The sequence below is a fragment of the Meriones unguiculatus genome, chromosome 14 (genome assembly GCF_030254825.1).
Source record: "Meriones unguiculatus strain TT.TT164.6M chromosome 14, Bangor_MerUng_6.1, whole genome shotgun sequence".
NCBI lineage: Eukaryota > Metazoa > Chordata > Mammalia > Rodentia > Muridae > Meriones > Meriones unguiculatus.
In genome coordinates, this window is record NC_083361.1 from 30,396,380 (window position 1) to 30,413,483 (window position 17,104).

Consider the following 17,104-nt stretch of genomic DNA (forward strand, 5'->3'; position numbering starts at 1 on the left):
TGTTTATGTAATTCTCAATGTGTGTCATGGGTAAATAAAATGAACGTCAGAACTACGTTAACTATAATGTCATATGGAGGAAAAAGGAATATTCCAGTCGAAAGGGTTTGTTTGTTCTATATTATAAAGTGCAATCACCAGATATTCTTGTCTGTAGGTAGATAAGGAAGGTACAGGCTGTTAGAGAGCTGTGGTAGTATGCAACCAGGACCACTAGGGGACAGCTCACCCTGCAGTATCTCCCAGGTCCCACAAGGCTAGCCAGCCGTAGTCTCACCAAAAGGCTCAGAAAAGGCAGTAGCAGAAAAGAGGAGAGGGCCAAGGCAGAGCCAGTGGACACATGGAGGACTCAGGCACACTCACTCACGAGCCAGAAAGCCAATGGATTCTGGCCTTGGTCTCTTTTTCTGGGCTCTGTGCTTATGCCTAACTCCCTTTGGTTGGAACATTTTTTTATCCTTGCTCTGTAGTGTTTTTTTTTTTTTTTTTTTTTTTTTTTTTGTTGTTGTTGGAATGTAAACTTCTTATTGAATTGAAAGCTTCTACTAAAGACATTGAGCTACCAGCAAAACATACACACACACACACACACACACACACACACACACACACACACACAATCACAGTTTTCTTTGGAAAGATAAATTAAAAGTGCTTAAATCTTTTTTTGTTGTTTTTTGTGTTTTGAGACATGATTTCTCTGTGTAGCCCTGGATGTTCTGGAAATCACTCTGCAGGTCAGGCTGGTCTCAAACTCAGAGATATAGGTGTATACCACTACTGCCTGGCTAAATCATCTATTTTGAAAACTGAGAACTAACAATAAGGAAACATAAGCTTTAAAAGCTATTAACTTTTATACAGGAACAGGGTAGGGAGAGAAGAGAAAAAGGTTGATAACACCAATGGAGAGAAAAAAAGAAGGGTGATGGAAAGGAGAAGGAGGACAACTGAGGGAGGGATACAGAAATGGGATTGCAGAGGAAACAGCAGTCAGGTAGTCAGGCCCTGACTGAGTATGGCTTGGAGTGTTAGAGATCTGCACTCACATCTAAGAAAAGCCTTAAGCATTGTAGGTGAAACACTGAAACACTGATGCCTCTGCATCAGAATGTTACCAGGATAATGATGCAAACTCATCCAGAAGGGACCAGTTATTGGCAAAAGGCAGAAAAACATCAAAGAAGGGAAAGAAATGGTCTTATTTATAATAAATCACATAACAGGTGTGCCGAGAAAATCCAGAGTGAGTCCAATGAGGAGTCTAGGTACGAGATCAACACAAAAATCAATTGTATTTCTTTATGCAATAAACAAGAGACATGGGAAACATTAAAGACCGTGTTATATGGAAACATTAAAAATCTGAAGATGACTTTCTGAGCCTCGTTTGTGTTCCTCTGCAACAAAATACAACAGCAGTGGCCAGCCAAGATGTCCAGGGCCTGCAGTACTACGCCAGAGGTTGTTCTAGGTGTTTGCATAGATTGCATATTTTAACCTTCACCACAAGAGCTTCTTAATGGCTGTTGTGGGGCTTAGCTGAACAGTGTGTGTAAAAGCCCTGGCCAGTTACCTTGAATGTAATAAATTCTTCAGCTCCCCAAAGCCAATCATGATTTTAGGGAAAACTTAGTCAGCTGTGAGTGGAGCAGAGTTGCTGCTTACTCAGCTGGGCATTTGCAGAATCAACAGTCCCACACCATTGTTTTGAAATTTCAATTAGCTCATTAGGTCACCTATTCCCTAGGACACTACTCTTGGGTCTAGGAATAACATGGGTCAACAGAATAGACCAAACTCTGTGCTTTCATCGAGTTTAGTTTCACAGGGGAACAGCAAGTGATCAGTGTATCAATGGATGGGCCATGAAGCTGAAAGCCATATTTTGGGAGATTCAAGGGCATGGAAGGTGAAAGAACCTTTGTTACAAAAATCCCAAAAAACAACAAAAAACAAGCAGCAACAATATCCTGGCAGTGGAGCTGAGCTCTGACAGGCAAGCAGAGCAGGGGAATGGAGCAAGGAGAATGTTCTGTGCAGAGAAGGCAGTCTCTGGAGGGGTGAGGGCTGCTCTGGATCACAGAGAATAGAATGGGGGTTGCTCTTTGTTTGTGGCTGCTAAGGATGAAGGCACAGGTCACCTGGGTCTTGGGAGTCTCATCAGCATTTTTGTATTCACACTGCAGGGTTTAATGAAAAGATCTGATATGGTCTGATGTGTGTTCCCTCTCTGCAGAGAACCCACTCTTGTTTTCTAGGGAGATAGGCAAGTAGGTTAGTCTTTGGCTCTGTCAGTAGAGGGGGGTGTAATGGTAGATCTTAACTACAGCGCCTGGTGTTAGCTTGGGAGCAAGAAGGGGTGCCCCTATGATGTTTCCTCTTAGCTTCTGACTTGCAGAGCTGGGTGACCAGTCATGACATTCCTGGGGAGGAAGACAGTCTTCTTTACTAGGGAATAGCTTTACTGCCTTTGTATTGAAACCCAAGAATGTATTGAAGTGTTTACTGCCGTCAGGAAATTTGAACACCTGGGGAAAAGAAGGATTTGGGACATTGATCTTGAAAGTTTAGAGCTGCATGCTCTAGTGTTTTCCCTTTGATTTTAAAAAGCAGACAAATTGGTTTATATTTAGTCTTTCTTTTCCTCAAGAGCAGGCTTGTCAAAGTTCCAAATTCATGAAAGTTACATTTAAAACCTGGTCTCCTGCCTTTTCACCTCCATCAAATTTCTTTCTTCAAATCTGAAAGAGAACATACAGTGACTGAAATCACTCATATCTTCAACTCCTCTTCCTTCAAGTTTCAAGTCCCCTCTTCTTAGGATCCTGAGTAGTTAGATTTCTGATTGGACCAGTCTTGCCTCATTGATGGCTGCACAGGTGGGGCCCTGAAGTTCCCTTCCTGTGGTTTGGAGTGACTTTGGCAGGTATACCAGGGCTAGAAAAGACCTTCCACTACCTTGAATGAACCCCCTCATCTGATGCTAAGACAAGCTTCAAGCTTGCTGCAAGCTCTGGACTTGTGCTGGTTTCCCTGGACAGGACGAGAGCCCCCGGAACCTTGGCGTGCTGTGAAGTAGACCACAGTTGTTTTTTTTTTTTTTAATTTCTGGCCGGTTTGAGGTAGGAAGGGATCCCACAAGACCTCTTAAAGGGAAGGAAGAGAAGCCACAGATAGCATTAGTCAAGACTGGAAATATGACATGAGAAAGTCCTACTAACCCTTTGCTTAAGTACAGGAATAGGGGTGGGAGATATAGCCCATGGGACATTTGTGTGCTTCAGGTGAGGAAGTAGGTTCTCTCCTTTTCTCATTCTGTCTTGTTCTTACACACACACACACACACACACACACACACACAAACACCCCCCCCCCCCTTAGCTTGTGCATCCCTCTGTGTCATACCTAGTAGCTTCTTTGGTGGTGGGAGTTGGCAGGATTTCATGCCTACCTTACCTTACCTTACCTTACCTTACCTTACCTTACCTTACCTTAGTGGCAGCCCCTAAATGTAGGCAAATGGAATCAGAGTTCTTGGGGATGGGTTTCCCCTCTTCTTACATTCCTGGTTGTTAGCCCAGCTTTACCTGTGGCCTTTTTTTTGCAGCACTCCACCTCCATGAGCATCATGGGCTTTTCCAACACCCTGGAGATGGAGTTGTCATCTGCCAGGCTGTCGAGGGCCATAGAGCCACCAGTCCACAGGGTGAGCAGCCTGACAGCTGGCCCCTCCCACTCAATTCCGAGCCTGCTGAGTGGCCCACCACAAACTGTGTCCAGCCTGCTGAATGTTTCAAACCGTGCCGTGCCAAGCCTGCCCGCCAGTCACCTGCAGCCAGCGCCAAACCTTGTGCGCAGCACATTCCAGCCCATGCCCAACCTGAGGGGTGATTCCTCCCAGGTCATCACAAGCCTGCCAAGCAATCACTCACAGGCCGGGCCTAGCCTAATGTCTGGGCATACCCAGGCTGTGCCGAGTCTGGCCGCTTGTTCTCTGCAGGGCATGCCTCCGGTTTCTGATGTGCATGTGGAGACTAGATCCACTTCCAGTCCTGGCTCTGGCCAACCTGCTGAGAGCCTGGGCCCCAGGGATGGGGCTGAGTCCTCCCTGGAGAATGCCTTGTGTAAGGTAGGTCTTGGGAAAGTGGCATTCAACTTTGGCTTATTATGAAGCAAAATGTTGGCCACCAGCTGCCTTACCTTAGCCTTAAGTTACTGGTTTTGCTGATGGCCAGGATGTTGGATTTGATTCTTGTTGACCTTTCCCTTTGACAGATGGAAACTGAGGATTGCACTCGCTTCATAGACTCAGTAGGAAAAGGCCCGAGAGCCTCCAGTCTGGATGGTCCAAAGGATTTAGCTATTCCCTCAGAACTGGAGGAACCAATTAACCTCTCTGTGAAAAAACCTTTCCTGGCGCCAGTGACCAACACATCTACTGCCCTGCAACAGTACCGGAAACCAAAAGGTGAGCCTTGAGGAAGTGGCTGCCTTTCCTGTCAGCCATAGACTTGAGCAGGCCACTCAGCACCCCCAGGTGAGTTGGAGGCAGGGGATGGGCTCAGCCTGGGGGATGCTGCTTATAAGGCTGAATTAACTTCTGTCCTAAAGCCCATACTCCTACTTCCCAAGCCATAGGCAGCACTGATCTGTGTGGCCACCTTGCAACCTTCCCCACAGAATACATTCTAGGGAGTCTGGCTTTGTATGTAAGCACAATGGAAGGAATCACTCCAGAAGAGCTAGCCTTGGCAAAATGTTGATTAAAAAGGCATGTCTGGTGGATCTAGTTAGGACAGCAGCTCTTTCTTTTTGTGAAATGAGTATTTGCCATCTGCCTCAGCTAAATGGGACTCGGCTGCTTAGTCTATAACAGCAAGACTTTTCCGTGTACTCGGCAGTCATGTGGATTTGGGCAGTATCTCACAGTGAAGGGAATCTGGACCACTGGAGACAGGTTCTGAATTTCTTCTGGTTTTCTTCCTTCCATCAGGAGGATCCTGGGATCAAGCTCAGGTTGTCAGACTGGGCAACAAACACCCATACCCACACCTATAACAAACCTATACTATACCTTTGCTGAGATGTCTTGACAGCCCCACCAATATCCCTTCTTAAAGTGGTTCAGTGGTTTGTTTCAGGGCTAGTCAAGAAGATAGAGTCAAATACTGGTCTCTTAGGATTTTTTTTTTATCTGTAATGTTATTGTTTTGAAATAGCCCAGTCTATTTCATAGATATTCAGTACATACAAGAACAACAATACCACCAAGTGGACTATTTTTCTCTTTATATTGACAGACCAACTGAAAAATTATTGAGTCAGGTGTGGGGGTGCACACCTGTATTCCCAGCACTCAGGGAGGCAGAGGCAGGTGGAACTCTGTGAATTCAAGGCCAGTCTGGTCTACAAAACGAGTTTAGGACAGCCAAGGCTACACAGAGAAACCCTGTCTCAAAAAACAAAAAACAAAAAAATATAGGTTCTTATTATGTATAGTAATAACCCTATATTTTATGGAACTAAATTAAAATTTTAGACCTAGCTTTGCTCTAGGAACGTGCATAGGACAGTGCTAATAAATGGGAGTTCCTGTTTGTGCCTCACCATTGTTCTCTGTCCATTTGTGTTGACTGTGCTGTGCCTAGGGCATAGGTTCTGACCCCTATGGGTGCTGCTAGGATCCCAGCACTAGCAGAGGTGCAGAGAATGACTAGTGCATGGGAAACAGGTTATTCCCGAGCTCTTGGAAGATGGAGCTCAGTGCCTGCCTTTGTTCTTACTTGTTGACAGCCTTTGAAATTATTTGTGTTCATCTTTGCCAAAAAGAATAATGGCTTTCATCCTCTCTGAGGAAGGAGACCCAGAGTAGGATTGTTACCACCACAAATGAACACACTGCTGGTAACAATTGTGTGGCAGATGTGTGACCAAAAATCCAAATAAAAAAAAATGAGTGAAAGATCTAAGTGACAGAGACTGTTGCCACAAATGTATGTCAGAACTATTTAATTTGTTTTTTGTCTTAGAATGTGAGAATTTTGAACAAGGAGCCCTAGCACTGGAGACAAAAGAGAATTCGAGCATCAGGTAATGACTTTTTGGCCCAGCCCTCTTACCCTCAGCTTCCTGTCCTGAGAAGTTGGCACAGGAAATAATCCTGTATGAGAACTAGAAGCAGAAGTTTGTCCGTACCCATCGCTACCCCCTGCTGAGCCTCAAGTGGGGTCTGTGTGGTGGGTGCCTGTAATAGTCGTGGGAGAGTCTCAGGCATTGTAGGGCCTGCCAAGAGACTGCAGATGGTACTATGAGTCTTTCCAGTGTCTGACAGGGTTGGCTGGGCAGAGCTTGGCAGGGGCAGAATGTGGACCTATAAAGGGTTAACTGAGGAGACCTTGAATAGCTATTCAGTTGTGGGATCATAAAGAGCCTAATTTAGAGGATTGAGGCTCCTGCTGGGACCCAGGGTGTCTCTCTTACCACAGAGCCCTCAGTAGTGAGCCCAAGATTCCCTATGTACGACTGGAGCGACTCAAGATCTGTGCTGCCTCATCAGGAGAGATGCCCGTGTTTAAGCTGAAGCCCCAGAAGAATAGCCAGGATGGGAGCTTCCTGCTGGTGATCGAGTGTGGCACGGAGTCCTCCAGTATGTCCATTAAGGTACTGCTTGGCTCTCCTTGGTCCCAGCGACGAGTCCCTTTTCCTTTGCTGTTGCTGGAATACTCACTTTAGGGCCTTCAGTGCACCTCACTGGGGCTGTAGCTAGCCCTGTCCTCTGCTGCATGGGATCTGTGAGACACAGCAGGGTTAGCTGGCTCTTCAGGCTTGTGGCCCTGGAGTAAGAGGTCCTCAGAGTGAGTTCTCACTCTCTGTCAGTCCACCCCGATCCCAACCCTGCCAACCACTTGTCAGTGCTGTGCTCCGATGGCTCAGACTTCCTTCTTCCCCAAGGTCAGCCAGAACAGCCTGCCTGATGCCACCCAAGGCCCAGGTCTGGGGGGAAGAAAAGTCACTGTCACATCTCTGACTGGGCAGCGGCCACTAGAGGTGGACAGCACATCTTCTGAAGAGCAAAGACTCATTCCGCGAGCTCCAGGAGCCAAAAAGTGCACCCCAGTCCCCATAGAGAATGAGGACTTCTGTGCTGTGTGCCTCAATGGTGGGGAGCTGCTGTGCTGTGACCGCTGCCCCAAAGTGTACCACCTTTCCTGCCATGTGCCAGCCCTGCTCAGCTTCCCAGGGTGAGTCACACCCATCACCTGCCGAGCAGGGTAATCTTCAGGGCCATGTTGTGATTCTGGCCAGTCCCACAGCTCTCCCAGGATGGGCTTACGCAGGCCTGCACCGACTCCAGTTCTGTGAGGCTGTGGGCACTGCAGCGGAGTGCTTCTCTTCACATTTGTCCCATACCTAGCCCTATCCCCTCCCTGACTCCTGTTTTGTTTTCCCCTGAATTCATGGCATTCTCATTTATTTTACTTCTTTCACGTCTGTGGCTGCTAGGCCATTCCCTTCACGGATGCAGGCCTTCTGACAGTCTCCCCACTTCTCTATGCCTGTCTCGGCAGAGATGGGGGAGGATGCTGAGTTCTAATATGGCCTTGCGTGCTATGCAGGGGAGAGTGGGTGTGCACCCTGTGCCGCAGCCTGACACAGCCTGAGGTGGAGTACGACTGTGAGAATGCCCGCCTTGGCCAGCCTGGAATGAGGGCACCTCCCGGCCTGAGCATGTGGGACCAGAAGGTAGGGTTTGGGGAGCAGAGTTTTCCATGTGAGGCAGCCCTTTGCACCACCAGACTAATGCTTTTCCAGGGGATGGCAAACCTTGCGGGAGGGTGGGCTTTGTTGGTTAGCTCTCCATCACTGTGACAAAATACCCAAGGGAATCAACTTAAAGCAGAACTGGTTTGTTTTGACCCATGGTTCCATTCCATGGTCACTGGCTTCATAGTTCCCAGGTCTGTGTGTGGCAGAAACAGTATGGTGGGAAACATGTGAGAGAGCGGAGCTCACTCATGGCTGTTAGAAGCAGGAAGAGGGAGCATGGCCCCGGGGGAGCATGTGCCCTGCGGGGATGTGGCCAGCTGAGCCACTTCCTCCTACTTGCCGCCACCCCTTAAAGGTTCCCCAGCTCCCAGTGGTCCAGAAGTGGATTGATCCGGAGCCTTGATTAAGTCACCTTCCAGTGCCCTGCCTCCAAACTGCTGCCCTGGGACCAAGGCTTCAACACAGGAGCTTTGGTGGGGGGGGGGGAGGTTGGGGTGGGAGTGGGGGTTGGGAGGGGAAATAGGGATGGGGGGTTAAGGTCTTGCCATGGGCCAAGCCTAAGGACTTGGCCTGTGGCCATTATGTGACAGTTCTTTTCCCAGCAGTTTTCCCCTGGCCTGAGAGCACAAACTGCATTCTCAGGGTGGCTGGCACCCTTGCCATCAGATTAGAGCCAGATACTTATCCAGGGCTGCTATCTTTAGTTCTTACTGAGGTGGAGCCAGGACAGTGTGCTACTTGCCCCTTGTCATTTCTGCAGAAGTGTGAGAAGCTCATCCTGTCCCTGTGCTGCAACAGCCTCAGCCTGCCCTTCCACGAGCCAGTCAGCCCCCTGGTAAGGAGCCCCTCCCCCATTGCCTCTGCCTGCTGCTCTCCTTTCTGCTCAGGGGACCCCTAGGTGTCATGGCGGCCTCCTCCTCACAGCTGCTACTGCAGAAGACCTGACTTATCAAGTGTCAGCTTCTCCTCTTTTTTTCTTCATCTCTTCTATTCATCCATTTATATTTCAACTCATCCCCCACCTCCTCCTCTTTCCTGTCTATTCCTACAGCAATGTTCTCTTCTTCATCTCCTCCTCCCCTTCTCTCCTTCACCAAGGCTAGGCATTATTACCAGATTATCAAGAGGCCCATGGACCTATCCATCATCCGGAGGAAGCTGCAAAAGAAGGACCCAGCTCACTACACCACTCCAGAGGAAGTGGTGTCAGACGTGCGACTCATGTTCTGGAACTGTGCTAAGTTCAATTATGTATGTTCCGTTTGTTTTCTCTATTTCACAGTGACCCCCAGACTGTCACAGCTGGGGGTGGGGCAGGCTCCTGGGGTTTGCTATGGTTTAAAATCCCTCTCCCAAAGGTGGGCCCTAAGCTCGGACTCAGAAGAATGGGGGGTGGGAGGTGCTAGTAACTGGCCAACTGTGGATACCTACCAAGCTCACTTCTGCTTCATGAGCTGCTACCTAATCCTGAGTCCTAGGGCCTGTGCCAAGCCGCAGGCCTCTCAGGATGAGCTTCCTGGGCCAGCCAGGCTTGTATTCCCTATGTCCTTCTTGGTGGAGGGCATAGAGGAGAGGGCCCGGTGGAAGCAGGCTTGAACACTTCTGTCTCTCCTCATCAGCCTGACTCGGAGGTTGCAGAGGCTGGTCGCTGTCTGGAAGTGTTCTTTGAGGGCTGGCTAAAGGAGATCTACCCAGACAAATGTTTTGCCCAGCCCCAGCAAGAGGATTCGGACTCTGAGGACGTATCTGGCGAGAGTGGCTGCTCCACCCCTCAGGGCTTCCCGTGGCCTCCCTACACGCAGGAAGGCATCCAGCCCAAGAGGCGGAGGCGGCATATGGTAAAGAGCTTCAGCCAGCCAGCAGGCAAGGTGGGTGGGTGATGGCAAGGGTCACTGGAGCAGCATGCAGAGAACACAGGATAGCATGTGAGAAAGGGAGGGCGGCACAGAGACCACCAACTCCAGTTATCAGCGAAGCCTGGCATTCCAAGGCGTCCATGGTCCTGCCCAGGGTCCTCTAGCAAGTTCACAGACCTAGACTGAGGAAGTGTTCTACCCCCAGCTCAGTACTGGCTAGACTATACCATGAATGTGATACCCATAGAAAGAACTATCAGGGCCTCCCTGGGCTAGAGGGACCACTTTAGCTCCTTGATACAGAAAGGAAGCAGAGGGTTGCTTGCAACAGAGAGAATTCTAACACCTTCTGGCTGTTCTCATCTGTGTGGACCTGAAGGATCAGCCTCCTCCTTCCTTCTCTCCCTTCTTGTGTCCCTCCCTCCCTTTCCCCCTTCCTTCCTTCCCTCCCTACTTCTTCCTACCCCTTTTCCATCCTTCCTTCCCTTTTTGAAATAAGCTCTTACTTATGTAGTCAAGGCTGGATTGGAACTAACTCTAGAGATCGTGCTGGCCTTAAACTTGTGACAGTCCTACTTCTTCCTCCCAAGTGTTAGGACTGCAGGCATGTGCCATTACGCACAGCCATTCTGTTAGATTCCACTGAAATGTGCTTGCTGGCCTCCTGTGTGCCAAGGTCTGGCCAGCACTCCCTGATTATTTACAACACTTGTGTCTAGAATATATAGTGAGCTCTTCTGTTGCTTTTCCAGTGTGGGGAGCCCCAATCCTGACCCTGTCCCCCTTCAGTTTAATAAATCCAAATTTGAGTGTTCTGATTTTTCTTTTATCTCAGGAGAATGAAAAGACAAAGAGAATGCCATTTCGCCTGGGCAACAGCATCTCGCAGGTGTGAGAGCTGGAAGGAAATGGGGCACTCTGGTGGCTGATGTCCAATCCTCTCAACCAACCCTCCCCACCCTTCAGCTTATTCTCTTCAGAGTGTGACTGTGAGATGAGTCTTGTTGAGCGTGTAGCGCTCCCTTCATCATTTGCATCGCCAGCATTTATTTGGGAGCCATAGTACATCTACCATAAAGAAGATTTTAGTAAAACAGGGAAGAGGGAGGTGTTCCTTATTGCCAGAGTAATCGGACATAGAGGTTCTGTGCCTCTTCAGGCTCAGGAGGACCTGGCTTCCTTGATGAGCTCTCATCTGTGGAGAGCACACTTTGCTCACCTCTCAGCGGCCAGGACTCAGGAGCATTGTGCGCGTCTGAACTCTCCTGGCTTAGATGGGGGTATGAGAAAGGAAGCGAGGTTTGGATATATGGCAGGCCTGTGGTCCCTGTCCCAGCACAGCCAAAGACTGTCACTGTTTGCCTTTGCTCGTCCTGTTGGGACAGAGGCATCTGCTGCTGGCAGAATAATGGAGGCTTCTCGAGGCCCTAGGTCTCAATTGGTGCCTATTTGGGTTCTAACGGTTTTCAGGGTATTTGCTTTTCATGTTTGCTTTCCCAAGTAGGACTTAGGTGGTCACTGTGAAATGCTATGTGTGGTTTGGCACTCTTGCTGGGTGGTCGTGCAAAGACCAGTCCCCACTCACACCCAGAAGATGCCAGCTTCAGAGTCTGTCCCTCTGTGTCCTGACTCTGGGCTAATAGCACTCCAGAGCCTGCCTTCCCAGACATGACTATTATGACACACAGTGGCTCTTCTTTGATCCTCTCTGTTCAGACATTGGCATCTCCAGTTCTACTTGGGAGAAGTGTGATGTGTCTGCTGCAGGTACAGGGTTCCCTGGCAAGAATGAGCCACAGCCAGTGCAGTGTGCCAGGCCTCTCCTGCCCACAGTTCTAGTTTTCTACTTTTTCATACAGCCAAAGATCAGAACTGTGGCCATGTTGCTCATGGCCCAGAAGCAGCCAGCACTGTCACCACCCCCCCTTTTTTTTTTCTGTTGAAGCTGGAGAAGGCTCAGTGTCCCGCAGGAGTCTGCTTAGGCATTCACAGGCTCAGGGCAGAGAAGGGGAAAATGGAGAGGTGAGAAGCTGGTATCCTTTGGTGACCCTGAAGCAGCGTTAGGGTTATAGTTCTCACAGAACGTAGAAAGGCATTCTGGAAGCATGGGAACAGAGAGGTGGCAATAGAGTTGCAGGCTACATTGTAGACAGATCAGTACACTGTAGGCAGGGTGTTTGGTTTTTTAGGTTTTTTCGAGACAGGGTTTCTCTGTGTATCCTTGTATGTCTTGGACTCACTTTGTAGACCAGGCTGGCCACACTTTGTAGACTAGTGTGAGATTTCGAACTTACAGAAATCTGCCATAGGCAGGGTGTTTGTGAGAAAGCTTCTGAGACACATACAGGCTTCTTCCCAAACAAGGGCTTGGTTGGGGAAGGACCTATTGATTGTATTGCTGGTGGAGCTGTGGACCTGGCATTTCAGTGGCCTGGTCCTGAGGCACAGCTGGCTGATTTCAGGGGACTTTTTTTTTTTTTGCAAAGAGTTTAAGGAAGTGATTATTCATAGGGCCTTTGCTGGGAAGCAATTTTCTTTTTACCAGAAAACTTTTCTTCTTTCCCTGTGAATCAACAAAAGCACTACTGGACTGAAGGAATATCTTCACCTGAGGCAAGGCCCGCCCACTGCCCACTGTCACTCAGCAGAGCTCCCAAGCTCTCCCCAGTAGCTGGGCCTCCATATCCTGCTGTCCAGTTCCAGCAGTGGGACCTTCAGCGTGCTGGTAGTCCGGTAGCCTTTGAAAGCAGGCTTTGCGCCTGTGTTCACATAGCCTTTTGGTTTGGGGCTTCGGCTGTTTCTCTTTTGACTTCTGCATCTTTTTCTCTGACTGTTCTGGTGAGGCTCCTTCTGTCCTGACCTGCCTTTGAACATCTTACTTTTCTGTAACCCCTATTCCTACTGCTTTATGGTATTTGGCACTGGAAAGCCACTGAATGCTATGATAGCCTGACAGGCTTTCCTGGACCGTTTGGAGATTGTGGCCGTAAAACAGAAATGCCTGGTTCAAAGCTTGGCTTCTCTTGTCTTGATACAGCTTGTGGCTTGAGTGTGCCCTGTTAGGGCAAGGACCAGTTTCTAGGCTCAGAGATCTTGAAAATGTGGTCACTCATCTGTTCCCTTCTTATTTTAGAGACCCTCTGTGCGGAGATGCCCCCTCTGGGCACATGGGCAGGGCAGATAAGGAAGAGGGCTGCCCTTTTCTTCAAGGATGTAAAGCCCCGGTCCACTATTCCTTCCCTACACTGGTTAGCTTGTGGAATTCCTTCTGGAACCAAAATTTTAAAGTCATGTTTAAAATATTTTTTTTGCATGCAAAAAACGGAACTGGAAGTTTAAAAAATTAAAAACAAAACCAAATGCCTGTTCACTAAGTAACTTTTGATCTTCGGCTCTTTAACATTTTCACTGGATCCTGCAGTTCCCGTATGGTCCCATTGTAAAGTCAGTTAAGCGCTTTGGTCGTGGACAAAGTCAGGCGATGGAAATGCACTGACTTCTGGTTACTGTACTGTCGGGTGCAGCCCTAGAAGGTTAGAAATTTGTTTCTGGCTGTGCTGAGAAATTCGAGAGTAGGGTGGCTTCAGTGGACACAAAGGGGATTTTAGTATGAAAACAGACACAGGATGGACATACAGAACATGGGTAGGCTGAGCCTCCTGAATTCTAATACCAGGTACACACCTGCTGTAGGAACCTTGCTGAATAGCAGCCACCAGGCCCTCCATGGACATTGCTCCATGTGAGACATTGTTGGAAACCCAACAAATGTTGGCTTTCTCGTCCGAGTTTAGCCACAGGTGTTTGTATGCCTCTTTTTCTGGACTCTGCTCCACTCCCATTCCTACTGTGCTGGTCCTGGAATGAACTTCTGAGCGGAGTCTTCGCACCTGTGTCTCTCCAGCCTCACTCACACTCCTGTGCACTTCCTCCTCCCTTGTCCATCTCCATGGCTGTATTCTTCTCTTTCAGACTTTCATTCTTATCCAGGCTTTCCTCCTCTTTCCAGCCTGCACCCAGGGCCCTTATTTTCTTATTAGCACCTGGAATTTTCCTAACCTCTCCAGCTTCCACTTTCTCCATTTTCCACGTCAGTCTGCTTTGGAGCCTTTTCGGCTCCTAAGCGTGGCAGGCTCAGAGCCACAGCCTCAGTATTGACTGGAAGTTCTTGGAATTGGTATTATTTGTATCTCTGATCTATGTCCTTCATCTTTGCTATTAGCCAACAACAGCTCACCATTTGCTTCCCTGAAAAGAGCTCCTATGGCCCGGGCTTCCGGCCCACTCTCCTTCTTCCTGTTGACCAGTGTGTGAGTCTCCTGCCTCACTTCCTTTCCTTCTTCTTTTGCACTTTTCTTATTCTGACTGTGTTCTCTGAGGATGTCTGTTTTTCACTTACTGTATTCTGCATGCACTCTCTCCTTTGCTTACCTCTACTTAGCCTATCAAAAAGTTCTGTAAAGATTAAAACAGAAATGTCACATCTGTGTCATAGACTTTTCCCTCGTCCATCATTTTCTTTCTTTCTTCTCTTTTTGTTTTTTTTTTTAAGACAGGGTTTCTCTGTTTAACAGTCTTGGCTGTCCTGGAACTCTCTTTGTAGACCTGGTTGGCTTTGAACTCACAGAGATCCGTCTGCCTCTGCCTTCTAAGCACTGGGGATTAAAGGCATATGCCACCATGCCTGGCTCTCACATTTTTCTTTTAAAATAGACTATTTGGCTGGTGTGGTGGCATACACCCTCCCAGCATTTGGGAGGCAGAGACTAGTTGATCTCTGGGAGTTCAAGGCCAGCTTGGTCTACATGTGCATTCCAGGCCAGTGAGGGCTACTCAGTAAGACCCTGTCTCAAAAAGCAAACAACAAAAGAATATTTTCCTTTTATTGTCCTTCCTCTTTAGTCCTCTATAGGTTTCCATAGGAGGCACCAAGTGGCCATACAGTTGCCAAATGAAATGAAGGCCTTTCACTTTTCAACTGTCTCAAACCCCTCACAACGTCTCAACCCACCTCCCCTCCCTTCATGCTGCACTCTCTTCACTCATCACTTAGGATATCTGGGGTTGCTGCATTAGCTCTTGCTCAGCCACAAAGGATGGGCTTGTTTGAAACCGAGACAGAGGAATGTGTTTGGCTCTTGTCATTTTCTCCTTTCCAGGGCCTGGGTAAGCAAGAAGACTCATAGGTGCTCCTGACTCCTCTCTGTTTTTTATGAATCCCTTCTTCCTGATTTGGTTCTCCTCTGATGAGCTTGTTCATGAGCACCTGTAGAAAGCTCTGCAGCTGAGCCTTTCCCTCTGTTGCTCCCAGGAGAACATAGACAGACCTGCTTGTTAAGAGCGCCCACCTCAGTCAGCCTAAGTGGGGGCTGGATTTTGCAGCTTGCAACCTGCCATCTGGACAACTCACCACTGTGATCCACACCAGATGGAAGCTGCCTCAGTCAGCAGGAAGCTGAAGATCATGAGAAGGCATGCTTCTATGTATGGCTGCATGCCGTGGTAGGACAGTCCTAGTGTGTGTTGGGGGGTGTCTGCCACCATGACCTTTTCGAGGGAGGGGAGACTGAGCAGTGCTGCGGTTCCTCTCCTGAGCTGAGCCTGGCTCCCCCAGACCCCTCCCATGGGTCTTTCTCACCTGTGTTGGTCATCTCCCATCCTTATGGAGGCAGACGGTAGCTGCTTTCTTGGAGACATTGTAGAAGGACACCTGACTTGAGTTTGAGAATCTGGGTTTTGGCATCGCCAGTGATGAGAGGTGTGATCTTGAGTGCAGTTCTCTCGTCTACAAAGTTAGGGACCTCTCAGAGGTTCTACAGTTCTAAACATGACAACTATAATCCCAAGTCTGAAGTTCAGGCCACAGAAGAACAGAGGAACTCTGTGGGTGGGGACATAGCTAGGGAAGTCCCAGCCAGGCAGGGCAACAGTCTCTACAGGCCAAAGTGCGCTGCTCTGAAGAAAGTCTTCACTGGCTGGTGCTGCTTCTTGAGCCATATGCCCGTACCCCGAGCTGTATGCTTCTTGGGTGCCTGGACATGTTCCTCCCATGTCCTTCCTAGAGTGCTCATTTCATCCACAGTGGCTGGGGGCACAAGGAAGGGATGTAAGGGGAAGCATAATTGATTTTAAATAAACACTCACATTCAAAATCAAATAAAAAAAATAGCACTTTTCCTTTACCAGCAACTGTGTCTAGAGTATTTTTTTAGTGAAAATTCTTGAACCTGCCTCATATCCTTCTGGAGCCTGGATTCCAACATCAGTAAGCGCATGGGCTAAAGAAGACCATCTGGAAGTGGGAAGGGGAGAGGGTTTGTGAGGGTGTTATTTGATTTAGTGTTTGTTTTGAGACAAGTTCTCACTATGTAGCCCAGGCTGGCCTAGAAAGCCCAATCCTCCTGCCTCAGCTTCCCTAGTGTTGGAATTATAGGTGTGCCCCACCATACCAGACACAAAGAACTTTTTTGTTTGTTATGTTTTGTTTTTCTAAGACAGGGTTTCTCTGTTAGCCCTGGCTGTCCTGGAACTTGATTTGTAGACCAGGCTGGCCACGAACTCACAGAGATCCACCTGCCTCTGCCTCCCCAGTGCTGGGATTAAAGGCACACCCAGCTACAAAGAACTTTCTTGAAGAAGGTTCTCATATTGTGCTTTTCCTAAGCACCTCAGGCCTATTTTGAAAAGGAGGATGTGTTCATGCAGAAAGAGCAGCCGTGCTCTCCCCCTTCCCACCCATGTCCAGCCATTCTGGAAACTCATCTTCCTGGTGGTGGAGTGGCTATAGCAAGGTGGGGTTAAATGGTAGCAGTGGATGAAGCAGTAGGTGCTGGTGGCAGTGGTGGCAGAGCAGTTCTATGCATGATTCCAGGATCCTGGCCTAGGATCCAAGTGTGACCCTGACAGTCTTGACCTGTGAACTAACTAAAAAGCCCTTTTAATAAATTCATTTTCTGTTTAGGTTAGAACTGGCTTCTGTGCCCTGTTCCTAACCACCCTGGTGCAGAAATCCTGAGCCTCTGATAAAAGTCAGGGACAAACTCTTCTGAGCTCCAGACCTGCACACCCTATGACAGTTGCACACTCACTCGCTCACCCCAATTTTACCTGACACTTTAGCCCTCCTCTCTAACATATTCTTTCCCCATCTTGCCATAGCATCCAGGCAATGGGGAGGAAGGTAGGAGTGTGCTGTCAGGCAAGAAAGCTCACGCTTTTGATGGGTTTTAATGTTCCAGGGGAGGCCTGGAAATCTCAGCCCTTCCTCTCCCAGACCTGACAAGAGCCTGACACTCCCTCTGCTCCTGTGCTGTTGTCCGTGTTTTGTTCTTATTAATTTCAGGGTTATTTTTCTACGTCCCTGGGGCGGACACTGAGCCTTTGCTCCCTGATTCTTGGTTCCATGGCAAGCTTCTAGCAGTGTCCTCTCCTGCCCCAGCTCACAGGCCTGCAGCATGCCCTCCATCTCCACACCTGGC

At 48.6% G+C, this 17,104-nt stretch overlaps 1 protein-coding gene across 3 annotated transcripts in view; it reads left to right on the forward strand.

Moving 5' to 3' along the window:
* Nucleotides 1–15,809, forward strand: part of Trim66 (tripartite motif containing 66) — a 43,337-nt gene extending 27,528 nt beyond the window's left edge. For 2 of the 3 annotated variants that reach the window (XM_060367071.1, XM_060367070.1), the window contains 10 exons: nt 3,611–4,132; nt 4,279–4,471; nt 6,033–6,093; nt 6,489–6,663; nt 6,955–7,244; nt 7,620–7,746; nt 8,531–8,605; nt 8,869–9,021; nt 9,390–9,638; nt 10,462–15,809. In XM_060367071.1, coding sequence (XP_060223054.1) covers nt 3,611–4,132; nt 4,279–4,471; nt 6,033–6,093; nt 6,489–6,663; nt 6,955–7,244; nt 7,620–7,746; nt 8,531–8,605; nt 8,869–9,021; nt 9,390–9,638; nt 10,462–10,521 — 1,905 coding nt within the window. In that variant the 3' untranslated portion in view covers nt 10,522–15,809. The remainder of the gene's footprint in view (nt 1–3,610; nt 4,133–4,278; nt 4,472–6,032; nt 6,094–6,488; nt 6,664–6,954; nt 7,245–7,619; nt 7,747–8,530; nt 8,606–8,868; nt 9,022–9,389; nt 9,639–10,461) is intronic. The other variant, XM_021636281.2, reaches the window with a different exon arrangement.
* The last annotated feature ends 1,295 nt before the right edge of the window (nt 15,810–17,104 follow it).